Raw genomic sequence first — 27763 nt, 5'->3', positions numbered from 1 at the left:
AAGAGCCCTGTTTCCAATATCGATTTTTGGCACAGAAAAATGCTAATTTTTCAGAGGTCCTAAAATACAATGAATTTTCCAGCCTAGCTAAGAAATGTTACCTACCTACAGAAGAGATTTTTCATTAGCGTGTGACAGAGCAGCAGGTGGAGAAACCCCGTTAGTTACAATTCCAGTGTGCCTCTGGTCACCGAGCGTGCTTCTACACCATGAGGGAAGCACACCAGGAATTCCCAAACAGAAGTGTGACATGCTTCACTGCAATAATTTTATTATCTTCATGTAGAAATTTATCCTTCTCAGGACATCAGTTTCTCCATGGCCATCTTAAAGACCATGGTATACAGTCATCCCTGGGGTCCATGTAGGACGTGGTACCGACTCAAGGTCTGTACAGAAGAGATGCTGTTAAAGGTCCTTTTCCAAGTCATAATTTGGTTCCAACCTAACAGCCCAAGAGCATCCTTGAAGCACAGAGTGGATCAGGGAACGCTGCTGGTGTGATCGTCAGTGAGCCCCCGTAACCATTACACCGAAGCCGTGAACCTGCCCATGCTCACACCAAGGATTTCTGGCATGAGAACAGTCTCCTTAGCAGGGACCATCTGCTTCAGGGTCTCACAGAACTGCACTGAGCTGGCACAAAACTGAAAGAGGCCATGAAAAGAGCTTTACAGGGGATATAAACCTGCAGAGTCTACAGTTCCTCGGTGGATGATTTCCCAGCACTTTGCAGCCATTTGTACCTGTCCTCCCTCCCACTGAGGCCACTGCACTGGGCACTATCTCTGTGCTGCAAAGAGGGGAATGCAGCTCAGAACTGGCTGTCCCAGCAAGTGCACTCACAGCCACGAGCTAAAGAGATCTGACAGGGGCAGGGTGGTTGTGGGCAGCAACAGCCCCACTGTACAGCAACACTGAGCTCACAGCACATGACAGGAGTCCTGGATGGCTGTAAAGATCTTTGCTAGCAACTGAAAAGCCAGTTCCAGAAATGAACAAGATCATTTGAGAGGAGCAGGAAGGGGCAGACTGCAGTCCAGGCAGTCAGTGGGCTCAGGGTGCTCAAAGCCTACCCAGTGCTTGCCTGAGTCACCTCAGGTTCAACTTCACCCAGGGGTTGAGATAACTGTTCTCAGGCTACGTCACCAAGCAGGAGGAATGAAGGTTGCAGATAGCACTGAGCTGACTCGGGATGACCCAAGAGTCTCTGCAAACCTTATGGTGTTGTGCCCATTTCTCTCTATCCACGAGCTCCAGCCCGAGTTATCTGAGACACTGGTTTCCGGCGCTCAACAAGGAAGATGTAAAATAACAGAATTTGATCAGCTGCCAGGGATTTGACTAGGCTACAAAGACTTTGATATTTTACAGAAGCTCAGAATAAAAATCAGCTGCTGCTGTTGCCAAGTGTATGTTACTGTTTTCATTTTTTAAAAAAAGCCCTTTCAAGAACAAATAAAACCAAACAAAGACGTCTCATCCTCCTGTGCTTTCGTTCCAAGGCACACTCAGACAGGTTGGCTCACTGGCTATCCATTTGCCATATGCTTTCAAGTTTTTTCTTTTATTCACTCCCACATTTTAGCCCCTTCCATTTTAGAAGACGAACAGCTGCACAGATGCTCTATAAATAAACTACATAATTTATTGGAAGAGGTTTTTTGTTTATTTTTTTAAGCTACCACATATTCCCCAGTTCTATCCTTTTCCATCCTCTCTGTGAAACTGAGTAAAGTTCTACTGCAGCTTGGGTTTGTCTCTACAGTGTGCTCAACCTTATAAACAACTGTGACTTTTTAGCCACTAATAACAAACTGTATGTACTGATATTCATTGTAACTACTTTATAACTATGTTTGGTTCTAAATTAACTATTAGAAATAAATTTGACAAACATCCATAGGGTGGATATGTATCAGTGATACATAGAAACCTCAAATAATTCTAACTCTCATTTCTGATTCTCTGTGTACTTGTTAACAAATCAGTGCATTTTCAGGTAGACAGGCCTCTCATCCTGTTACCAAAAAGAGAATCTGTTTTGTCTGCTCAGAGGACAGACAGACCTCTCTGACTAAAATCACTAATCTCATTCGTGCATGCAGGAAATGTGACGAATGGCTGAAGTAGTTTATCACACAAATGCAACCATCAAGTCATAGAGAGAACGAGATATTAACCTCCACAAACAAATTCGTGTTCTATTCCTCAGCACAGCGGAAGTATACATTTAATGAGATAAGGATATGAAACACATGCTACTGATGAGAGAAGGAGCTTGCAGCAGCAGTACAGACATAGAAATGTCTCATCCTGTCCAATTAAAAGTAAATGCATTGGAAACTTTATTTTGGGAAATAGGGTTATATGAAATTTTGTCCGTGATATGTACAGGAGACTCTGAAACTATGTGCTAGGTCACTGTTAACGCTGGTTTTGAGGCTCAAATTAAATCTAGGTGCAGCTGGAGTTCACCACAGGTTATGTGGTAACTTCAATGAGACCAAAATTTCACAGTTATTTCAAGCATGCTACTTACTTAGGCACCTAATGTTTCGTGGGAAGCCTGAAGCCAAGGAAGTTGCTGGAATATCCAGCACTCAGGAGTTAATCATTAAGACACTTGTATTTAGTTTTCTTCCTGACTCTAACTCCACAGTCTGTACTTTATGGATGAGGCATTCACTGAGGTTTTTCACCAATGAATAAGCCTGCTCTGAGTGCCCAGACAGGCCTTGATGGCTCAGCTGGATGAGCCAAACCTTGGACTGAGATTTTTCATGCAAGATTCCTAATGTAGGTTTTAAGTTCTCACTTTGCAAATGCTCATTTCCTTAAAATGTGCATTTTCTACAAATGTTTCTGAAAGCAAACATCTCTGCAAGGAAAGCTGACGCAAGTGAATGGTGAAGAGTGCAGATTCAGAACGAGGTAATTAAAACTGAGCACGCACAAAATAGTTTGTGGTATTTAAACAGCTGCCGATGGAACCCAGTACAAGAACTTCACTGAATAACGATACAGATCATCGTTCCACAAGCCCTCCACAACACAAGCCATCAGCACAGCTATCAGGAGGAACACCCAACACAGCAGCACCTCCAGCGTGCCTCCTGCTACCACTGCTTTCCCCATGTCTGGGAAACAACCCATTCGATGTAAACAGGGCCAGAGCCAAAACAGTGACTTAATGTTTCATATACAGCTGCTTTCGTGAGAAAATGAAAACTGTTATAGATATTATGGACAGCTCCTGGTGGGGGGCCAGTTGTCTGGATCTGGTGGTTTGAACGTTTCTGTGCCACCTGGGAGAATCAGCTTCCCAAGCAAGTTTGGGCCAGCAAGGTCTGGCAGTGCTGGAAGTGGGAATCTCTGACTTAGGCTAAATCAATTTAGAGCAGCATCAGAGCCTTGGGGGAAACAGCCTCAAGAGCTGGCATGTGGTGGGGCAGAAGGCAGTTTAACAGGGAAAATGACAATCCATAAAGAAAAGCAATGCCAGTTCACACTACTCATGATCTCAAAATACTGCCCTGGCATGCAGAAAGCTCTTACCTCCCTTGAGAAGTTACGGGCCGGCGAAATAAGAGACCCTTGTCCCCACACATGCACAGAGAAGGAGCTAGTAATATTCTCAAAATCATTTCTCTGAGAAACAAAAGCAAATTTCTGAATAGCCAGCAATGGAAGAAAACAGCCCTATGATTTATTGGCCTTGAGACTCTGAGAAGAATTCTTTGGGCTTTTTCCATTACAATTTTGCAACCTATGTTATAGCCACTGGGAAATTGTTTAGTTCCCAAACCATGCCCTCAGTCATAAAATCTGTGAAGATGATTCATTATTATTTATGTGGTGCCATGGGCATGCATGGCATTTTACAGACAACTAGAAGATAAAGCATCAGCCTTTAGAAGCTTAGGTGAATATGACTGTCCCCATGTATGGAAAGCAGCACTCAGCGGGTCCTAAAGCAAACATTCCTCATCCCTCAATGAATTAAGCAAGGATACTCACCTGGGATACTGGCAAGATTTAGACAGGAGAATACTTAGTAGACATGTAACTACTGTCTAAAAATTTGTGACATTATTTCATTAAAACTGTGAGACTTTTCAAGTCATGTGCTGTTTTGTAATGGTTTTGTGATGAAAATATACTTAATCTTGTATTACGAATTTCTGATCATATGCATGATAGCATGTGACCGTGTTGCTATGAAATCAGACCATATATTCTGCACTGCCTGGGAATTTTTTCTCTTTGTGCACTGGGTAGAAGCTCAGCAAGTTCCATCACACAACCCTAAACTTACAACATAAATTATTGAAAGAAAATAATTCTGGTGATTATTGTAAAAAGAAATGTGTTCCAGGCCTCCACATCAACTTCCTGAAGTACATAAAATCCACCCTTGTTCTGGTCCTACAGAGAATGAGCAGCTTTAGCTCTTGGTATAAAACAGTTTGGGACCATTTCACCTAGAAGGCAAAACTTTATCATGGCAGAGGTTGTGAAAGCAGCAATTACTGTCAATCAGCGTAGGCAGGAATCGTTTGCTGGACTAAGACATTTATGTTCATATTTGCATATACCTTCATCTCTAACCTTTGCACTACACATGACTTACTGGCTGAACAACCCGGGTATCATGTCTCCCCACCATACATTTGTTTTGAGAGTCAGATATAATGTGATTCCAGGAATTTTCATGTTGACTCTGCTAAGCCTCTAACACCCTCTCCTGTTTCTGTATTACTCAGTGATGTCTGTGCCTGCCTTTTTGGACAGCTGAGCAGAAAATGTACCCCAAATAAACAAATTAATCCACCTCTACATGAAGAAATGTCATTATTGCACATACAAATAAGGTACATATGAACAGAAACGGACAATTAAACAAGTCTGGTACATTGCATACACAGGCAGACATGTCCTGACCCTGTAACACCACCCTAGAACATTGTGGCACTCCTGCCAAGGAAACACCAGCAACACCCTCCCCTGAAAACAAGCGAGCTTGTTTTACAACTCAGAGCTTGTAAATAGGAGAATATTGACCTTTTTTTTTGTTCACAATGGTGAGGGGCACAATTCTTCATAAAATGGGAGTAATTGTGTGTTTGATTCTTGTATTTAACACACAGATGAAAACCTGTATGGGGAGGGAGGAGAGGAGAGAAGCATCTCCTGCTGGTGTTGAAAACTCTCCCCACTCAGGTCTTATAATTCTCCAGAGGTGACTACCTAGCTGAAATACACCATAAAATGACAAAAAACCCCCTCCCTATAAGTATAATATTAAATTAAGAAGCCCCCAGGCTCTTAATGCACTCTCACATGTCAGGGCTGTCCCCTGCCAGGTGCACGACAGCCCTGTGCTCTCACCCTGTTTCTGTTCTGCATTTCTTCCATGTCAGTGGCTGTGCAATAGGTAGTGTAAACCTCTGCAATCAACATCAACAGAAGTGAAAGAATTAGCTGTAAAATGACTTACGGAGTAGCCTCTTCCTGAAAGCGATTGAGCAGAACTCTGTGGGAGGAAACAATATGCCACAGTAAGTAATGCAAGAGATTCTGTGTAATGTAAGATAAGAATCATTTTGCGATTCCCTCCCCCAGCCCAGTATTCCTTAGGGGAAAACTCCACAACCTCAAATGATCTCCTGATATTCTGTGTGCTGCCACAGGAGTAACAGCCAAAGAGCACTTCCAGGTGAGGGCTCTGGGGCTATTTCAGACAGGGTTTCGTAAGGCAGAGCAGGGCTTCGACAGCTCCTCCCGACCAAGGTAAAAGCTCTCAGCGTGGGATATGTCTTCATAGCAGTGGGACACACACTTTGAACCATCCCTCTTCAGGATGTGACGGCACCTTCCTGGGAACAGCACGCACATGTAAGGATGCTCTCCAGAATCACGGCTGTGCACTTTGCCTCATCAACTCCAACTCTCAATCATGTAACCAAATATCCCACTTTCCATTCCCCTCTACGAATCCGTGAGCCTCCAGCCTTCATTGCTGCAGCGTTACCATATGACAACTCTATCTGAAATAACAATAGCAGCAAAGCACTAATTTATCATCTCTCAGAGCTTTAATAAGCATTCTGTCCCTTTTGAATAAGTTAAATTACATTGTTTACTCCTGCTCTTCATTTCAGCTCCTCCTGCTCCTTTCTCTACCACATCCTTACCTCTTTCACATGCTGCCAAATCATTTGGTTCTTTTCCTTCTCATTACACCAGCTCCAGTCACTTGGATCCCTTTCCCCTCTCTACGACCAGAGACTGTTGAGCTGCTGGGTTTTTGCTGGCAGTGGCTTTCTCGAAGCAGCTAAATGAATTCCACCTCCAGCTCCAGCTGCTGCCATAAGCCTTCTTTTCGGAAATTAAAAAGGAGCCAGGAACACACGACACCACGTAACCCAGTGAGTACTCTGCAGGCCAATTTCCAAGTGTGATTTATAATCATGATGCCCTTACTACATGATTTTATTAAACAAGATCCAGGGAGTCTTAGCAGTCCTGTTTCTAAGACTGATGTTCTAATGGGTACCAAAAATACTGAATTGTTGCAGGCTGATCTTGAGGATTGTCTTGTCTTTTTGCAGCAATGCCAGAAGTTACCATGTTACTAAATCAGCACAGCCCAACACCCCAAAGAGATTGATGCAAACTGATTACAAATACTTGCAATTTTTCACCAAGATAACAGTCCCTTTGTACTAGCAGTTAGAAAACCTTTTGATCAGAGGATACCTAGATATACACAGAAAGCTTTTCCAGCCTCCTGCTCTCAGTGGAAGACACAATTGTCTTGTTGCCCTGCCCATGCAAGCTCTGTGCCACTGGCTTGCACCTGCCTCTGACACCAGACAGGCAATTCTCCAGCCAAGTGCCCATGGAGGAAAGTTCCCAAAGTGAAGAAGAGACAAGAGCAAAGCCCTACAATTATGTGGGTGTGGGAGGAGGGGTCCCTGTTAACCCTCTCACCAGCTGGCACAAGAACGAGGGTGCCAGTCCCCACCCTGGGATGCTGCACCTGCCCCTCTGTCCTGCTGTAGCTCCAGAGACCTCGGTGCTGCTGGAAAAGGACAGCTTCCACAGGGCAGCCTGAGGCAGCAACAACACTGGTAACAGCATTTGAATTCCCACCTTCTGTATATGGCACACGGATTTGGCCACTGCCTTCAAACACTACAAAAAAAGAGTAGGGATTTATAAATCTCTCTAATATATACTGCCCAGAAAGAAAGCTACAGACCAGCAAAATGAAGGGTGGTAGCATTTACCCCTATTTTTGAGAAACTATGACAAACTTATCCCTCTCTCTAGGTACTCTATACCCCAAAGTACTCATGGAATTCAGCCTTGTATAGAAAAAGGTTATTAACAATATCCTGCTGTCTACATAAGTATGTCAAGCAGCTGAACACAATTATGTGTTCCAACACTTTGGAGAGCTTGATCAGGCAGTTCACCTAAAGTAAACACAGAAATGAGGAGGAGGCAAATTACCTGCTTGGAAAGGCAGGAGGAGGAAAGGAGAAAGGGTGGAAGTTCTCACTCTAGCCCTCCATCAACTGAGATTTAACCAAGAATGACAAGGTCTAACAAATTGGAAATAATAACCAAAAACAGAAACAAGAGGTTTCATTAGAAGCTTCTCTCTAGGGAAACAGCCTCAGAGCATTTTCACTCTCACAGTTATTTTCAATCTTTGAGCTTGGTGCACACACAAAATGTTTTCCTGGGATGGAGCAGACTCTTGGACAACAAGCTCAAACACACTAACAGACCTGTTTTTTTTAAGATAACTTTCAGGCATCCCAAGCTGTCCAAGAACCCCAGGAATATGCAGACCACTGATTTAAAACCACTGAGTAGAAAACAATAAAATCAGTTGTTGAATAAAGTGTTACATCATAAATAATTAAAACTGAATGGCAATTTACTCTAGCATTTTTCACATCCAAGAACCCCTTTTCTCTTAAAAGGTTTAGCATCAAATTTCCTGAAAATCAGCGGTCAAAAAGGGTGGGGCTTTTCCCCTCCCTCAGAATTTTTATTGCATATATAAAGTTAGTAAGTGGTGAATACTTTGGAGTCAACCTGTAAAACCTTTTCCAACAATTAGGTTTATGCACAACCATGCCCCACACTCTCCAGGGCTGTTTGCATGCATTTTTCTGCACAACAAACCACTATTGCTTTCTTGGAAAAGCTGGGAACACTGTGGCTCTTGAGGCAGATCCATACCAATTGCCACATGGAGCAATTCTGAAAAAAACCCAGCTAATATCATCTATGAGTGCCAGAGCAGAACAGTTTGTGTGCAACTGTGATAGATGTTACTAAAGAAAAAAAAATCTTTGGGGGTTAATACAAACATGGCTCAATCCGTATGTCTCTATATCAAGATCAAATAATGAGAAAAGTAATCAATTGTGGCTGCAAATATAAGAAATGTTAGTGGAAGTTTAACTTGGCATCTACCCAAAGCTGAAGAAACCTCCTTTCACAGTGAATGAGTGCTTGTCTGGCAGGAGTAATTACTGGGGCAAGCCTTCAGCTGGAACAACTTACCGAGGCTCTTACCTACAAGGACAGGAGCACTTACATGGAGGGCTGTCAGAAAACTCTTACTCTCCAAAGAGTCTATTTGCTGTTTTGGTCCATTTTCTCCTTGTTGGAAGGGCCTCAAGCAGCAGGGTACGATGGAGCCCATGGCACCCAGCCAGCCACACTCCTGTTGGTGCTGCACCCACCAGCACAGCACCTGCCTGGGACCTTCGGCTCACCTGAGACTGAAACCCAAAGCAGCTCTTACTGCTTCAACACAGGCACCCAAACAGCCCCAGCTCTGGCCCTCAAGCACTGCCTGGAGAAACCATGGCAGGCAGGAAAGGGGCTGACAAACACACAATTCAAAGCCAGGATCATGACCCCACCCAGCCAGCTCCCTGCGGCCAGACACATCAGCTGCTCTATGCTGTTCCTTTCCAAAAACCTTTGCACTTGCAAACCCCAGCATTGCAGGGCAAGTGGGACGTGGGGAGGGATGTGCCCCACAGCCCAAGCACTGCCCACCCAGAGCAGGGCTGGCAGGCACAGAATTCCAGCCCTCTGGCCGAGCCCTCCACATCCACGCTGAGCCCGCAGCCACTGCTCCAGCTGGACAGCAATCCTGAGCAAACCTTCAGGGAGGGCAGCAGCCCCTTCTGCCTGGCCTGAGTGCCAGCTTTTGTCTCTTCCAGTGCTCTTTGGAACACCCACTGTTCCTAGGGGAGACTGTTATTACTTAGGGGCAAAATGAGCATGGTCTGTGCATTTAATGATGCAAAAGTGGAGCTGCATTGCTAAGGTGGCATTTGTGCATAAAGATAAATGGCTTATAATATTTTGCAGATGATGTGCTCTTTTACAACTAAAGATTTTTGGTTCCTTCTAAGCCCAAGGTTAAAACCAAAACCAGACAGTACAGACAAGACATTTCAGTTATGTCACAGAGTGAATTATTTCTACCCTGGGATAGCTCTCATGTTAATTATACTGGATATAAAAAAATACACCTTTCTGGCAGCAAAGGCAAAATCTTACTGCTGAAAGACTCTACTATCCCCTCACTGATGTCCTTGAGAGCTTGAGTTACACTGCTATCTGCAACTGTATTTAAAAGATTTCTTTCTTTCTTTGTGATAAAAATGGCAACTGCAATTTAGAAAAGAAAATAATGAGAAAATCTCACCAATAACCTGCAGCAGGTTTTCCAAGATTGTCTATTAAATTGACAGGAAAAGTTATTTCCCTTATATAAATAAAAGCATGGCCTTCCACTGCTCTCATGATGCAAAAGAAATTAAGACACTCTCTGTTCAGTTTCTTAAAGCTATTGGGTTACTTATTGAACTCGATGGAGAGCAGGAAGGGCTTTAAAATCCAGTAATAATCAAGGTAATAGGGCACCTCAAGCCAATTCCCCACTCTCAATGGGACAGGCAGGTTTCCACTTGGATCTTTTGTATCCTTGATATAAAACCTAACTATAAGGGGATTAGTTAAAAGCAGGTGATGGCAGCACAACCACAAAACTAGCTCGTTTGTAGGGCTCCCTTCCCTCCTCTTTGGCTAAAGGACACGAATTAACATATTCCAGAAATGTCAAGAGTTCATTCCTGCTTTTCTGACATGTGCCACTTTTGTTGGCTGAAATCAAGAGTGTATCAAGTACCTCCAAATCAGCTGTTGAAATGGCTGTTTTCAGGCAGTAGCAATTCCTGTGTGGCACAGGACAGTCCCCAAAACCAGCCTCCAACCCTGCTGTTAATGCCACCCTTGTGTTAGTGTGAAACTGAGGCAGAGAAAGGCTCAGATGTGCCCCGTGGCACCTGAGGAGTCCCCAGCAGAGGAGGGAACTGAGGCAGAATTCCCAGCTCCTACTTAGTGCCAAATCTTGCCTTGCTAAATCACAGGCCCAAACTTACCATACAGCCCAGTGCTGCAAGGCTGATTTGCTTGGTTAGCACTCAGCAGAGTTAATCAATAGTATGTACAGAGAAATCTGATTTTGAATTCTGTTTTATAGCACCTGTTCCGGATGAAATTCACCTCAGCTGTACCCATCTTCCACTCTTTCCCATTCCCAGAGTCAGAGAGGTCAGAGGCACCAGGAATTGCACGTGTTAACCCTCTCCTTGGTCATTTATAGAGCATTCAACAACAGAACATGGGTTCAGCTTTAATACCTGGAGAAGTCTCATATTTCCTTCCCAAGCAAGTCCTTTATGAAACTCAAATATCTTGGAATGAGAAGGGTAAGTGGGGAGGAGGGCAAAAAGAGCCAAGGGCAGGAGATATCCCAGACCTTAACACAGAGTCTCTTAATGCAATTGATTTCCATAGCCACACTCCTGTCTGCTGATACAATGAGTTCAATTGACGTGGCAAAGGTCACCCAGTGCATCTGATGTTCACTAAGATTAGAAACCCGGACCTGACAAGATAACCACAACACATGATGAATGATTTGGACGTCGTGCAACGCTTGAATGTGTTCCTTCTTGAATTCACTTACTTTATTCTGTTGGATAAACAGAGAGTGTTATGCTCAGAAACACTGCAAAACCAGTCTGGTAAGATATCAAACTACACAAGGTCTGAACATCCGTAACTGGCTTGATAAGCTACAAAACAGCTTCCACCCAAGACACTTTTATTCCTACAGCTGATGGCTGCAGACAGCAGAGGGAAAGACAGCCACTGATCAGGAATGAACAAACTGAGTGCAGTTAGCCAGGAACAACAGGAGACCACCTCACACTTCTGAAATGCACAGAACCTACATGAGTGCTGCTCCTGTTCAAAGCATCACCATCTGCCAGCTTCATAAAACTTCTCCAGACTTTTCTTCTTCCCAACTATGCCTCACTACCTGAAACTTTGTGCCAGTCATTAGAACTTAATTTCTGTGAAGCCGTTGTCATGCAAGCATTTGGCGTTTTGTGGGACACAGATAAAAGCAGACAGCATGCTGAAGGGATGGGAATTTTTGCCTCCAGAAGAATGGGACTTACAAGGTTTCATATCCTTGCATGTATATTCAAGCCAGTTTCCCAAGACTCGTGGTTTGTGGAAGGGGTCTTAAAACTATCCTATTGCTACTCTATTTCCCTAGGATGGTCTTATTCCGCTCTTCAAACTGCAGATCAGATGCCAGTGTGTCACACATGGGGAACAATGGACAGCACATGCCACAAAGAGTTTGCAGCCCACATGTTACTACCCCAGGCCTTCCAAAAACTCCTTCAATGTGCTCTGTAACACCCCTGACCATGGTACTGCCACCCTGCTGGAGCCAAGACCAGGCATCCCACGTGCATCAAAGTTTACAGTGTGGATAAATACAGAGCTGTGGTGTGAATGTGGTCCAATTCTCATTTCAGAGGCTCATCTGATTGTGCTTCTGGCATCACTTCAGCCTGAGGCACACGTGAGGGACCTCCAGCTTTGTACCCTGCTGCTGCTCTAATCCCTGTGCCCCAGCAGGGGAAGCATGGTACAGAAAGTAGGAGGGGAGGGGGAGACAGTGCCTGTGATGGCACACAAAGAAAAGCAGATCACAGTGAACTGCCTGAATTAGAAATCACAGAAGTTATTTTGTATTCATCTACCAGAGAGAATTTTATATCTAGCCTATACAATATGCTAAACACTTATCAAAGAACATTTAGAGAGATGAAACTCTTTGCATTTCCTAAAAGACTGCTTTTCGTTTATTATGTTTAAAGAAAAGCAAACAAACATGTGAGGATAGGACGATGAAAAATTAGAAAAGATAGCCTGGGGGATGAGAGGAAAAGGCTCTCAACAACTGAGTAGCAGCCCTTGCTGGTTCTATGCACAGCTGAAGCCAATCCCTTGAAAAGGAGAGTTTTGACTCTTAAGTGGTCAGCACCTCTTGCAACATATTTCCTAATCAGCAGGTATTTATGGTCGATATTTTATATTTCCAATTTCCCCCTAAGGGCTCCTGAGAAAGCAGCACACCTGCCAACCTTTTCAGCTGGGCCAATAATTGCCAATTTGCTCTTTGCCTTAGTATATCACTCAATTTAGCCCTGGCTGTGCCCTGCATACATCCTCATTCATCTCTGTGCCCCCATGACAATTAGAGTGTTAGCTTCAGCTAACTAGGGCAACTATTCTACTAGGGTTGGAAGACAATTATTAGTCTATTTTCCCATCTTGTGGCAACAAAATTGAGAATCCATGACAATTACATTCAGCAATTCTGCACTCTGCCGCCTGTTCCCCCTCCTTGCCCCCACCTTCCGAATATTTCAAATTATCACAGCTCTACTACCACATTCAAATTTTCCATGTTCACAGGGAGTGAGGCTTCTATTTAAATGATAATGAGGGACGATCCATTCAATTTAGTGAGGGAGAAAATCCATTAAAAAGCAGGCAGTTTTTAAGCTGATGGGTCAAGAAAAAGATAAAAACCCTTTTTTCAAGCCATTATACAAGGCTCTGTGTGGATTTTTGGACTGTTCAGGACATCAGAAAAGATTAGGACAATTATGGAACATGGGGAAAACCAAAACAAAATGCCCAAGCTTTCCACTTTTACTTGGGTCAACACAACAAAATAGCAGTATGGCTTATCTGGCTCTTAACTCTCTGGCAACTTCCAATTACCTCACTCTGAAAGACAGCAGAGGAAAATCCCATTTTGGAAAAAGGCTGTTGACTCTGTTTTGGTTGTAGAAGACTTAAGAGTACATGTGTAAGAGGCATATCAGCTTTGCAGTAGTTTTTAAGGGAATTTTACATCAACACTGGGAACATAAAATGTGGCAGATTCCCATTCCCTCTTCGCACCACAAAGCCTGGGCTAAAATATCACTGGTTTTCTGCTCTGAAGTTTCATCATCCCAAAGAAGAGCCCAGCCTCAACAAATCAAACCTCTGCAGCCAGAGATGATTTCACTAGATCATAATAAGCATTTTTTCCCCCCAATGACCCATAATAAATGGCACTTGGTGTAATGTCTGGAAAGACTTACTATACAAGCCAGACAATTACTGTCTCACTATGAAATTGTATCATTCTCTCCCCACAGAATTTTCATTCGTGGCAAGGAAGGAGCAAGATGCTCTGGGTTTTGTTATGGATGAACCAATGGCTGTTTGTGTGTGTGTGTGTGTGCACAACATAATCAATCATTTGCCTCAGTTTTCTTTAGAGTGCAATTATTTCACGACAGACCAGGCCACCTCTTGACTTCACGGTCCATTAGAGACTAATGACATGCATTAATGTAAATAAAGAACAACTTGCTGGCATCCCATTGAACAAGTCACCTCAAGAAACAAATGGCACAGAGGGGCTGAGCTGTTCAGAACAGCACCTCTGAAATGGGGATCCACAATGAAGCTGGAGGAAGGACTCAGCGCTCCTAAGGTGGCACCGCTACAGCCGACACTTCGATGCACACATTTCCCACCACACCTGCTGTGTGCTGCCCTACAGCAGCCAGACCTGTCACCTCCTGCCTCATTTACTCCATTGTTCACCCCAGTTAATGTGGAAAGGCGTAGGAGGGAAAGGCAGCACAAAAAGCAGTCCTGAAGGCCAAATGCACCGAGGAACAGCAGGAGAGTGAGAAACAGCCCAGGTGCCTCCTGCTGCAGAGCATCCATCTGCTAGGGCACCGCCGGGTGCTAGAGCCTTGGTTTGTAAGCACCAACCTCCAGGAAACACAGTCCCTGCCTTCCCTGGACACACTGACTGCCCTGTGGTCCTGATCCTGAGGACATGCAAGGAGTCGTGCCAATCCAGCGGCACACCAGCTATTTAAACAGCGTGCTGGGACATACAGCTCCAGAGCCAAAAGGGACCAGGCATGGCGGGACAGAAAATCCTGCAGGAATCGACACTCAGTAGCATGTTGTTGTCTCCTCTCCCTTTCCCTGCTCCCTCTCAAAGTAAGAGAGCCAGTCTGCCTCCTTATCCCTTTGCACAGAAACGGGGAAAACCATCTGATTGCACCCACGGGACTTCCTAAGACTTTCAGACAGTCGCTAAATAGGCTACAGAACATGTACCAGTACGCGAGGCAGCGTTATATGTAATTAAAGCTAAATTGCACTCATCAAATAATGAACGAAGAGCATTCCGTGATTCATGAACCTTACTTTTCAAACTGTTTAATTACTAATTTGGAAAATTCTCATTTGCAATGGGTCGCCAGGTCACGAGAGCAGCTTCAGCAAAGCTCTGAAGTGTGCCCCGGCCTCCAGGCACTGCCCAAGCATCTCCGCTGACTAAAAGAGAACAGAGTGCCTATTTCCCACTGAATTTCACTGGCTGCTGAACAGGCTTTGAAGATTTTTGCAGGAATTAGGCACTAAGAGTCAATTCCTACAGGCTCAGCCTGCAACTTTGGGGGCAAAGGGAAAGGAGGAGAAATACTGGAAGTGCATCAGCTTAACAAGAAAAGTCTCCAAGACCACTTAACGCTTTGACCTAAGCTAATGGCTAAACTGGAATATGTTATTCCTTTCCTGCAGCCCCACATTACAGTGCTGCTCCCAGGCACTCCTGCTCATGCACCTGTCAGGAGTGGCCAAGGGGAGGGGAGGCGGAGAATCGCATCGATGTATGTGTATATAAAATTACCATCATTATTGACTAATAACACAGCCAAAGACGGCCCACAGCAAGGGGATTTGTCCCGGCCCCCCCCCGGCTGCCTGGCCCCACTGCGGCGCGTGGGCTCGCAATCCTGGAAGCAGATCACAGGACACGTTATTTTTCTCTTCCTCCCACTGCGTCGGCTGTTTACAGCGCCCCATTCACACTCCAAACATGTAGAGAGAATTTTCCCTCGTCACATTTTCCTGTCAGAGCTGTCAAGCTGAATCCCGCTTTAATCTGCCAAAAGCACTTTTCTGCTGACATTTTTAATAAATACTTTCAGCTTTTAAACACATTTGTGGGAGCCATTTTTTCCCCTTTTTCTCCCTTTTCCTCCTGTAGAATGGGCTCTGAAAGCCTTAATAGCAAATACATTACACTTATCAAAGGCTTTCCCCCCCTCTTCCTTTTGCATCCTGAAGCGGAGGTAGTGTTTTCAATTTTAAAGCTAAATTAACTGTCCAATTGAATTTAGCTGGTGTGAGCCGTTTTCTGTGACAGGTTTTAGTTATGAAGCATATTTTACATTAATAGAACTCAACATGAAAACCGCTCGCTCTGGGATTTCTGTGGCTTGCCATTGAAATGGCAAATTTAATATTTCAGACATGCTCGTGCCAGCGTTTGATTATTGTTCTTCATTTAAATCTCTCCTAACGGGAAAGGTCCTAATTAGTAAAAAATCATGTTTTAATGAAGGCGAAATGCTAATTGCTAACACAAAAAGCCTTCATATAAAATTATCCCAGCACTGCCATTGATTTCTTGGTGACTCAAAAGCCCATTTGTGTGTTTACACACTAAGGCACCGTTTGCTTTTGTTTTATCATAACATTTCACTCAACGTACCATCGAATTTCCTGAGAGAAAGACAGCTTTCCCCCAAAACCCTCTCACATCTTGGCAGCAGGAAGCGTAAAATTAGATGAACTAACTTTGCACCCAAACTATGTGATTACGTGCAGCAGCTAAACCCAAAGATGCTGTAAAAAGCTTTTTAACACAACTTCTTTGAAAAAACAAAACATCAAGCCATTTTTCCCCAAGGAATAACAATTCCATTTTGTTTTCCCATCTCTGATCTTTCGCTTATCATATTATTTGCACCATGATTATAGTGTTTGCAAGGCAGCTCAACCACTTATGCCGTAACACTCAATCATGACATAAAAAAAAGTTATTACACAGTGACCTCTGGATGCCAACATTTGTTCAGCAAGATTTATGAAAAGCCATGTCAGCAGCGGGAATTGCTGCAATGAAGCGATGCTTTCTCCTGAATGGTACTTACATCACTGAGACGGTCCCTTGAGCTGCTCCGCTGAGAGCTTGTGGCCTCCCTGATGCTGTCTTCCTCGCTATTTCTGCCACTTCTGCTTGTAGGGACCTTCATCTAGAGGGAGAAGAAGGAGGGGGAAAAAGGAGATTTTCAAGCACTGCTCTGCCACCTGTTCCCGAGGTTGCCGACAGCAGTTTAGTCAACGTTTCACTCCTACACCCACGCCACCATGGAAAGGCTGGAATGCATTGGGGCTTCTCTGCAGTTGTGCTTGACCACGTGTGTCCACGCTCCTTTTCATTAACATGAGAGGGAAGGTGCTTTTGGCACTCCTGGAAGCAGGCAAGGCTGTGCCAAAGTCCTCAGGCCTGACATGAGGGGGAAGCGGACAGACAAACCTCCTTCACTCTGCTCCCAGCACACCTCAGCTGTGACACTGCTGTTGCTGCCTGACCCACCAGCCAGAGACGTGCCCTGGGGCCACCCCAGTGTCTGCACTGAGGTGATGATGGCCACTGAGGGCCACTGGCCTGAAACAACTTGCTTGAGACACCACACAAAAGTTGAAGTAGAGCAGGTTTAACTCCTACAGCCAAGGCTGGTGCTTTAACAGCTAAATCATCCCACTCCCTTCACCTGAAGTTGTGCTTGTGTTTGCATAGAAGTGAGAGAGCCAATGTTTGAAATCACAGTAACCTTCCTCTTACATCTGCAAAGAGTGTTACAGGGGGAGGAGAGGGGTAGGATAGATGTCATTCACAGCTTCATTCCTGGGCTCATTTACTAACAAATTATTCTGCTAATTCCCTCATAAAATATTAGGTGGAAAGAAGTGTTTAATTTATTAATAGGTTCTATTCATATCAGTTTGGTTCCATTTAAATTACACTATTTAAAATGTCGGCTTGTACAAATTGGTATTTTTAATGGCAATAAAATCCCTTTGTTTCTTGCTGTCCTGTTACACGGCAGTGCTGGCAGCCAGCAGGGTTTGCTTGTGGTGCTGATGTAACCCCTGCAGCCCTGCCCCTGTGGCATTGGGCATGGCAGCCTGAGCACTGAGAGCACTGATCACTGCACTCCATGGACATTGGAGAGTGCTGCCAGCTAAGTGCCCCACAGTCTATTAATATTTTAATGCAATTTTCAGGGTACTGTATGGACAATGAGCTCTAGTTCTCATCCAGAGTACACAGCCCTGTGGGGGCTTGGGTAGCAGAAGACAGGAAAAGTAACATGCTCAGTAAATTTCTGATTTATGTCCTTGCTCTGCATGCCTTTCTGCCACCTTACACATCACCAATACACTTTCTTCTGCAGGATAAGACTTGCAGACACATCTAAGAGATAGAAATGAAAATTTTTTCGTGGCCACCTTATCACACAACCACCACTCTCAGTACAGTGCCCTGTCTCACTCCTTGCACACCGCAACACCTTTCCAATACGTTGCCCACCTGCAAACTTCTACCAAGACCAGTATTTCATATTTGCTCCTATGTCAAAATGTTCGAAAGCACAGCACAGCAACGAGAAGCAATCCCTGCTGGGATCTGCTAGAAGCATTTCCAACAACAGTGAGCTTGCATTTGCAACTACCAGCACCACGTATCAAGGCAAGAAATCATCCACTTGAAGTTCATGATGTTCAATCCATATTGTCTGTTGCCTTAATAAATGGGTCAACAACATCAAAACCAGAAATCTAACTATACTACAATACTGGCCATAAACCATCAAATTTTTAATTAAATTTGGTAAGAGTTTTTTTCCTAAATACATTAAATGATTGTCATTCACTATTTTATTCTTTTTTAGGTCTTTATTAAGCAATTATTACTTCAGCTATCCGATTATCTTGCCTAGGATTGATGCCAAGCCAATAAGACAAATGGTAATATCCCATTAATTACAGCCTTTCATAACACTGGCATGCCAGCTTTTTTCTGTCAGCTGTGTCTTTCTACACTTACTCAAAACCCAACTCCACTGGTTTCTAGTCATCAGCCAGTTCTTCTGAAACTCTCGGATGTAAAGTATCTGACCTGCCAATTTCAATCCTTCCAGACACAGCAGGTGCTTTGTTTCTCCTTGAAATAGGAACCACTTAACCATTACAGGGCAGAATTACAATTTCCCTAACACAGTACAGAAATGCCCATTGAATTCTGCAGCTTTCTGATTTCTGATCCATAACCTTCCCCCTCCCACCTAGGAACACATCAAAGCCTGTCAAAATTATTACGCTTCTGACCTAAACAACTCCTAGACAGCTGCAAATTAAAGTAAAAATAAATTATGCCATTCCAAATCCTTTCACCTTCCCAAGTGCAAATGGTTGCTAGAATTAATTCAAAAGGACTAAACTGCCAGCTGTTTAAAGTTAGCACAGACTCACCCAACCTGTTACCAGACTGGAACCTTTTGCTGCTTTTCTTGAGTTACAGTCAGCTCCAAACACCACCTGTTTCTTTTCTCCAAATTTCATTAAAGGAAAACTACACCTACACACACAGTAACAAATTGAGACAATTTGACCTGACAAGGTCTTGCACGGGCAAGCAAATTAGAAGCATCACTGCTGCCATTAACCTTTCCAAGTAAATATCAATTATTAAACTTGCTGCACTACCTCTGTCCCCAGTTTGCTGCTGTGAATTAAGAGGGTCATCAGCCTTTTTGACAGATCTTGTTCATTTACACCTGCTGCCTGCCAGCAGGGGAGCCCGCACACCCGCAGCCCCAGTGCTCAGCCAAGCTGCCTTAATTCATCAGTAATTACCCTAATGAGCTGCATGCAGGACCCAACGAGGAGGACAAGTTGTTCTGCTAAATGGATGCATTGGTTTCACGGGCACTCTCGGCAGACCTGGGTATTAGCAAACTGGTCTAAAGCTTCTTACCTAAAGTTGCCACTGGCTCAAGCTGCTTGATTTCTAGCGATTTTCTCTGGGTGTTTTTGCTTGAGTTCCAGAAATTCTTCCTGACCACGTTCCCTGACTGAATTTTACTATAAAAACCAGTATTCCTCTCCCTTGGAAGAAGACATTACTGTTCCAGAGTCCGCAAAGTTGGGGTGGGCCAGAGGCCAGGTGGGCTCCTGGCCCCACTCCCAGATGTCATCTCCACCTCAGCACAGATCCAAACAACCAACTCCCCAAATTCACAGGCAAAACACACTATGCCCTCTCATACAACACATTGCCAGGGACTTCCAGAGGCATTAGTGCAACACCAGCCACCAGGATTAAACACCTCAGGTAGATGAACCAAATATCCCACCTAAAACTTGAGCAGCCCATATTGATGGTCCAGAGTATTTCCACACAGTGGCAATGTCCTTCAGCAGCCAGAATTACATATGCAATTGAACCTTACAGGCTGTTCTCACCCAAAATCAAACCCTTTTGAGACACACATTGTGTCTCCCCTTCCCTCTGCATTACCCACTGAGAGCACCCAGCTCCTTGAGCAAAACCAGTCCTGTGGATGGGTTTGCCCTGTTTGAGGCAGGACTAACCCAAACTGCCTTCCAGACTGGAACTGGAGGGTTCCAGCCAGTGTAACAAAGCCAAAACAGAGACTGGGGAACAGCAGGAAGGAGTGTGTGGGCCAAACCCGAATGTGTTTGATCAAGTTGCCCTTAGGTCTGCTCAAAGTGTTTTGGGAGCCATCTGACAAACAAAATGCCTCAAAATAACCCTGATGCCCAAAGCTCTGCAGAGAGGGGCTTGGAAAGGTGCCTCTCAGCCTTGTCTCCTGAGGGCTGGAGGTGGGAGGGAATCTTGTCTTAGACACAGGCTGACTACTGTGTCACTTCAGGAGAGCAAAGCTGGAACAAAATAAAAAGGCTTAAGGGGACAACTGAAGCTATTTGGTAATTTATCTCTTCCAAACCCTAAGACAGCAAGACATTAATGTCCATACATACGAACTGAAATAGGTGCTGAAGTTTTACTCCAGCAGTGCCTGTTTCATCGCTGAAGTTAAGGGAATTCTCCAAAACCATTAATTAAACCCAAAGCTGCTTAAAAACCAGACCAAAGCAGTCTCCTGCAAGATAAATAACACCCCAGACCCACCACACACCGCAGAGCAAAGCTGGTGGCAGGCAATCCTGGCTCTCTGCAGTAGCTGCAGTCCAGCTTTCACCAGGAACGACAGATTTGTGTTTGAGAACATGGAAGAGACCGTTTCCAGCTCGGTAGGAGCAGGCCAAGGCTGCAGACGGGGCTGGCTTGGCAGGGAAGGACCGGGGGTAGGCACAGAGGGTTTGTAAGGCCATGATCAATTTGCATTCTGCAGGTGCTCACAGACAGTCCCAAGCCATGTTCGGAGCCAAGAATTATGAACCTTGCGCTGTTGGACATCATGTAGCATGATTAAATATCATAACTCATCCCGGTAATAACTCCAGCTCTGCTATCCTGGAATGCTGTTGCCTTTCTGTCTCTCCCATCCAGCTTCCCCCTCCCTACTTCTTCCTGTGGGGTGGGGGTGGAGGAATATATGAATGGGCAGAATGGGTCTTGTTTCCCTAAAAGGGCTTTTTCATTACCACTATGTTGGCTCTCAGCCCCTGCTTTTTAATCATAATAGATCAGCCTGCTCTCCATTTACTTAAGCTTTTCCGATGTCAGAGGAAAGCACGTTTTTATTTGGCACACCTATTTTCACATCATGGGCACGCTGCCCCTGCTCATTATTAATAAATACACTTCGATTTATCACAAGCTCCATTTGAGTGCCACGGGGAGCCTGGGGCAAAAGGAGACAAATTCTTTTCTTAAGTTGTTCTGAAAGGTGCTGGGCTCCCCGACCCTCACCCCCATTAACCCAGCACAGCTAGTGCGCTCCTACTGGGAGCTCCACGGCCTGTGCAGCGGCAAACTCGGACTGATCTTGTGCCATCTCAATATATTTGTTCATTATCTTGCGCACACACAGAAGCATTTGGAAATGTACTCGGGGCACAGGCCAAATTGAATCATCTGCCTTCATTTTCCACACGATCTGAAGCTACAGCTGCTACAACAGGCTGTGGGATTTTTATTTTCCTTCCTTAACAGGTTTTTTTCTCGCTCTTAAAGCCACAGCAGTCTCATTTTAAAGCCCTTGCTGTTGCTTGGGTTTGCATGTGTTTTGTACAAAATGGGTCTTGCATACACACAGGGTGGGAAAAGAAATTCCCAGCAACCTCTCTCTGCGCAGTTCTGAAGGAAAGACAGAAAGCAAAAGCCTCAGGGAGAGACATAATTAAAATATTCATCTCAGAGATGCCTGTTCTGGTGGCTCAGATGGGTCTATTAATTCACTAATCCTGTCACCTCTGCCAGTGGACAGGCACCAGCAGGAATGGCACCCACCTACATTGCGCTGCACTCTGGAGCCAGGAATAGTCCATGAAAACAAAGCTGTCCTTCCAGATCAGAAGAGCAGAGCTCCACACAGCACCGAGCCAAGTTACCTCCTTTCAGGAACACGTTAACTTCGAGAACTAAGTTTAATTCCTTTTTAAAGCTCTGGAAGATCCACTTTTATTTATCTTGAGAGAGAGGACAGACCAAACATAACCTTCAGATTTCCATGTTACTGACTTCACGGCAAATCTGGTTTGGCAGAAGCCACTTGGAGATAAGTGCGTAGAGCTGAGAGGCGTCCAAGTCCCAGAGTTTAGGTCCAAGCTTTCAGACCACCAGAGACAGGGATGAATCAACCTTATCATGTTCATCTATCTAAACGAATACTGCTGAACACCACTTTGCATCTCATCAGCAGGTAATGACTTTATCATCAGCTCTGCCAAAGGACCCTTTTTCAACTCTTTCTACAGGGTTAATCTAAGGAAGAAAAATTTCCTGCAGGTAACATTTCATTCTAACAAAGATCATCATTTCCCACAGTTACAAGAATTGATAACACCAACTGTTCCAAAAACTTATCAAAAATAATTGTATGGCCTATCTCCTTCCCAATAAACATGAAAAGGATGCTTAAACAATATTTTGGGAGACTTTTTTGCTAACACATGCTTGCATTTTATTATCAAGTCCCAGATAAGCTCATGTTTCTCTGGTAGACTATCAGCGGTAGCAGCTTTCTGCAGCAGGAGACAGTAAACTGCCTTAATAAATACAAATGGACAATTTAATTAAAATATATTGGAGACTTGGAAAAAGTACTATTTGTGGATGAAACAGTCTGTTAAGGGATTGCACTCAAGGCCAGCTCAGTGTATTTCAGGCAGGCAACAATAAGTGGCAGTGAAACATAGTGCACAGAGCTCTACCCTAAGGATTGAAGACCACGCCGAAATTATAAATGTCTGTTTTCCAGAAGGTGGGGGGGAAGTCACCCTGTTGTCTCTGGTTTTAATGCTTGAAACAAAACAAACCCATCTGGCTTTAAAACCATACTTTTTTAAACCTGAAAAGACCCACGTATCAAAACAAGGTGGAATCAGCTAAACACATTACTTCTGATTTGTTTCCTTGAAAATCCAGCCTTAATGCATTCTAACAAAATTTATCTATCCCAAGCATACCTCATAATGAGATCAACTGGGAAAAATATCAGGCTTGTTTGTATATTTTATACTTGCTCTAACTTGGCAGTTTGGAGATTATGTATTCCCCAGGTCCCTCCTTAAATCGTTTCACACGCTGCAATTTGATTTTCTTTGCTTGCCCTTTTCCACAATTTTTTTTGATACATTTTATTGAGTTCTGGCTCAGAGGGAAACGTTTCCTTTGAATTAAGGGTGCAATCATTTTTTTTCCCCCTCTAAATAAGGACATATGGCATAGAAAGCAATGTTATGGTCCGAGTACTTTATGATTGAACAAGGGCTCATTTTAAAAAATGACAGTAGCATCAGGTTGGATTAGAGTAGTTTTTCTAATTGGGTGGTGCTGCTGTGGATGCTGTGATGGGCTATCTTGGCCATAACTCACTTTAAATATGACATGTCCATTTTTACTTACTGTGATGAAGAAGCAAACACCACCAGTGTTTGATACTGAAGGAAAATTGTCTTTTTTTTTTTAGCATTCACTCGGTTCCATCATGTTTTGAAGGTCAGTTTTTATACATTTACCTGCTCTGCAGACTACTGGTTCCTAATCCTGGTTTACCAGTTTCTTTTGGCTAAGTTATATCAATTACCTGTGTTGCAGTCAAGTGGTCTGTAACGCAGTGGTTCATTTTTACCTCTCTCTGGGATGCAGAGAACTTGAATTGATGCTATCAAAGGATTTCTGTGCTTAGACTCAGTCAGCTGCTAAAGTAAGGCAAGTTCAACAACTTACTGTAATAAAAAGTATTATCAGTGAAAAATCAAAATATTCAAAAGCTATTGATAGTTTCTCAGCTACTTGAGCAACATTAACTACTCACTAACAACCTAACTTTATATCTTAATGCTTGCAACCAGATATGAGGGCCACCTTCCATTTCTAAGAGCAAATGAAACCCAAGCTCCTTTGGTACGGGCAGCTGCCTTTGCAGTTTTTGGAAGAACTCCTGTCTGGTGCTGTGATTAGCCAGCAGTGAGCTCAGCTTTAGCTCTCCAGCAGACACATCTGCAGATCTGGTGCCACTTCTAACTAGGGAGGAACTCTGTTTGACTTCATGGCTCTTGCAAGGTGCCATCTAAAGAGCAGGCCAGTGCCCTGGGGGCCTGGAGAAGCCTTTCTCCACAGTGCCCAGCACATGGAGGCCATATGGAGCAGCGGGGTTGGCTTTTCTGCAGCTCTGGAACTGCTGCAATGATTTTTCACAGCTTCTGGGCTGGCAGGTGGCCTCGGCTGTGGAGCAGAGCCGGCACCGCTTCCCCACCACGACCTGAGCTCTCAGGATCAGGAGCCTCGCTGCCATGCGAGAGCTAATGCTTATTTTGGAAAAAAGCTGGTGCTTAAGCAGGCAAAACTGCTCGATTTTACAGCTGCCATCAGGCCTGCATAGCAAACTGCACTCTGCATGCCCCCAGCCGCACTTGGCAGATGGCAGCAGACAGCTGGGAAAATCTGGGTTTGACATACGTCAGTGATAAACTGTGTCAGCGTAGACCTGCTTAGGTTACAGCCAGCGAGTGCGTGTGCCGGAGTGGGCCTTGGACTGCTGAGGGGGAAACAGCATTCCCAACCTATTTAACTAAAACCTGCCTTCCACAACAGGGCAAGCAGGTGCAGATTGCACCTATGAGCCTTCAGGGCTGTCTGGAGAGGCAGGCAAGGCAACAGAGGGGCAGGTATTGGGTTTGCGTGGCAAAGTCTTGGTAGCAGGGTGTCATCTGTGAGAAGCTGCCAGAAGCTTCCCCCATGTCCAGTGGAGACAAAGCCAGCTGGCTCCAAGACGGACATGCTGCTGGCCAAAGCCAGGCCCATCAGCAATGGAGGCAGCACCTCTGGAATAACAACACAGTTAAGAAGGGAGAAATGTTGCTGCACAGAAGCAATTGCAGCCAGAGAGAGGAGTGAGAATATGCAAGAGAAACAGCCCTGCAGTCACCAAATCAGTGGAGGAGGAAGAGGAGGAGGAAGAGGAGGAGGAGGTGCTCTAGGCAGCAGAGCAGAGGTTCCCCTGGAGCCTGTGGTGAAGATGACAACAAGGTGACAGGTCTCAAGGAGTGGCATCCAATAAACAGTCCATGAGAGAACTGAAAGCGTTTGAGCCTCTTAGAGCTGAAAGCCTCTGTGCCTCTTGAAAATAAGATTTGTAGCTTCAAATTTCACATAAAGATGATTCGAACCTGTGACTCTCGGTTATAAAATGCCATCCAATATGCATCAAACAGAAAATTGATTTAGCACGGGGGTTTTTTTTTGTAATGGGAAAGAAATGGATACACTGAAGATGAGCTCAGAACTCTTACAGCAGATGCATCAAGTGTTACCGATCTGGTGCAGTGGACCATAGCGAAAGGATCACTGTAAGGGAAGTAGCTCCAAGCAGGACAGAGGAATGATTGACTAAGCATCCACTTAGAAGGGAGAGAGCTGTGTTCAGCTGGAGCCAACAGACTAAATTAGGCTGAGCTTACACGATGCTTTTAAACACCATGTAGGAGGCAATCAGAATTGACAGCTTTAACATTGCTGCCATCTATGCATACAGATACCATCTATTAAAGGCTAATATCAACAGCTGTGATGTTCAAAGCAAAAGTAGATTTAATATACATATTAAATTGTCCAAAGCTGCAGGAAATGTTTCAAAATATATTAGGAAATTCAACCAAGAAAAATATCTCTGTATATTACAGTAGTTCTCTTCTGGTAATGCTACTCTGCAAAGCCAAGAGTTTTGAGTTTTAATATGAAAGGTGATGATAACCTTCAAAAATGATTTTAGTAAAAGAAGATCCAAAAAAGCAAGGTAAACTTATTACTAATTATGTCAGACAGCTAAAACACTCAGCCTCGACCTTGGGAAGAAAACAGACATTCCCCAGCTTTCTGATAGAAGATATCAGACAACATTTACCAAGAACAAAGTCCAGACCTGTTGCACAAGCTATAGAATGGGAGATCATTTCACACAGGTGTTTTAAACGATCTTGGAATATCCACTGAGAAAACAGAAAAAAGACAAGTATTGGAGACATATTTCAAATGAGCAACCAGGGCTGGCTGGGCTGCTGTAGACACAGTGCTGTGATACCAGGCTTGAGCAGCAGAAGAAAAGAACACCAGAACTGGAGTAAAGTGACTCAATTAAACTATTTCAACAAGGTTTTCTGGAAAATTAATCTTCTTGAGTAAGCCTGGTTTCATTTCTTCAATAAGTTTGGTTGAAAAGGAAACTGGATAAATGTGATACATTTAGGATTCTTGATGCACTCATACTACAAGACATTCTGATAAAAGCTAGTGCTATATAAATATCAATAAAGCATATTTTAAGTGGAAACCAGATCAGCTGAGTTCTCAGAAAGTAGTGTCAATAAGTAAACGTTAATGTTTGCTACAGAAGGTAAAAGGATTTAAACAAGGTTTGCAGCTATTCAATAGTCCCATCAATATCTGAGAAAAATGTTATCAAACCCACTGCAGATAAAATTCACAGATGCCAATGATACAATTTTAAAATAAATAAGGAAGAGAAGGGGAAGGCAGCTTAGGCAGCAGCTTGAATTCTGTGAAAAACACACCTCAGGAGAAAAACCATATCCCAAAGCAGGGCTGCACTATGGTTATGAGGAATGAGAGCAGCTGCCTGCAGCTCCTGCAGAAGAGAGACTGTGCTGCCAAACAGAGCCTGCTGGGAAAAGCTGGGAGGTGACAGCGGACTAGTGTGTCCTTATGGTCCTCCTGCATAATGCTACACCAAAGGGAACTAATCCGACCCCTCAGCAAGGGAAGAGAGGCCACTTTCTCTTGAATACAACATTGACAGGAATGATTTTGGAAGGTCTTCAGCCTCTCCAGTGCACCAGCAAGGCACAGCTCTACTGAACAGACAACCCATGGCAGGTACAGTCTAACCCACGGGACAGACTTGGAGAGTTGTCCTGAATTGCTCCAAGTCCTTCTTACAGGGATCACAGAGATGAACTGAAACTCCATTAGAAAGCAAAAATTGCCAGCACCTCTCCAGGTGTGAGGCACTGCAGGTCTCTCCTTACCTGGAGCCAGGCACAAAAGCTGCCTCCTGATGCTGCCCAACAGTGAAGGCAGCCTTCAAAGGCATTTGGGTTCTTGTCCATGATTCATGGCAGAGACAAAAACACCCACACTCTTGCTCAACAATTCACTCAACCCCTCCAAGTGTCCCATGTGAAAAAGCTGTGCTTAGTACAGTTGGGTTTCAAATTCATTGCTAGGACTCTGAGGCACCACAATAACACAGTTAAAACACCACCAGATGTGTGTCATATAATACACATTAAAAAAAAGAAAAGACATACTGTGTGCAGATACAACAACAATTTGCTGTTCGAATTAATTCAGGAATCAGTACCATCCCTATAAACCAATATATAAAACATATGCTACTGTAGGCATGCATAAATTGCATGCATTTTTATCCAGATAAAGCCACACGTGCAACTAATAAACTAAAGTGAAAAAAAGAAAAGAAACAAAGTAAATAAATAAATGCAAAGGCTGCCTAGGGAATAATGAATTTTGCAGAAACTGCTGTCAAAGATCACAGTGCTGAGCAGAGCCCCAGCCGTGCTGGTCCCTACTCCCAGCAGGACAGTCACAGCCTGGCCTCAGGCCATTGGAACAGGCAATTCCCATGGAGTAGAAATGGACCCCAAACAGACCCAACCAAGT

The 27763-nt window shown here is 44.1% G+C and overlaps 1 protein-coding gene across 15 annotated transcripts in view; it reads right to left on the bottom strand.

Moving 5' to 3' along the window:
* Window positions 1-27763, bottom strand: part of FBRSL1 (fibrosin like 1) — a 507802-nt gene that overhangs the window by 268033 nt on the left and 212006 nt on the right. For 12 of the 15 annotated variants that reach the window (XM_039560807.1, XM_039560809.1, XM_039560806.1 and 9 more), the window contains exons 3-4: window positions 16497-16598; window positions 5501-5536 (exon numbers count right to left, since the gene is read on the bottom strand). In XM_039560807.1, the coding sequence (XP_039416741.1) occupies window positions 5501-5536; window positions 16497-16598 (138 nt within the window). The remainder of the gene's footprint in view (window positions 1-5500; window positions 5537-16496; window positions 16599-27763) is intronic. The other 3 variants (XM_039560804.1, XM_039560808.1, XM_039560810.1) reach the window with 2 other exon arrangements.

Source organism: Corvus cornix, chromosome 15, assembly GCF_000738735.6.
Source record: "Corvus cornix cornix isolate S_Up_H32 chromosome 15, ASM73873v5, whole genome shotgun sequence".
Classification (NCBI taxonomy): domain Eukaryota; kingdom Metazoa; phylum Chordata; class Aves; order Passeriformes; family Corvidae; genus Corvus; species Corvus cornix.
The sequence above is the reverse complement of the archived record's forward strand: the minus strand, read 5'-3'. Positions and strand labels throughout refer to the sequence as shown.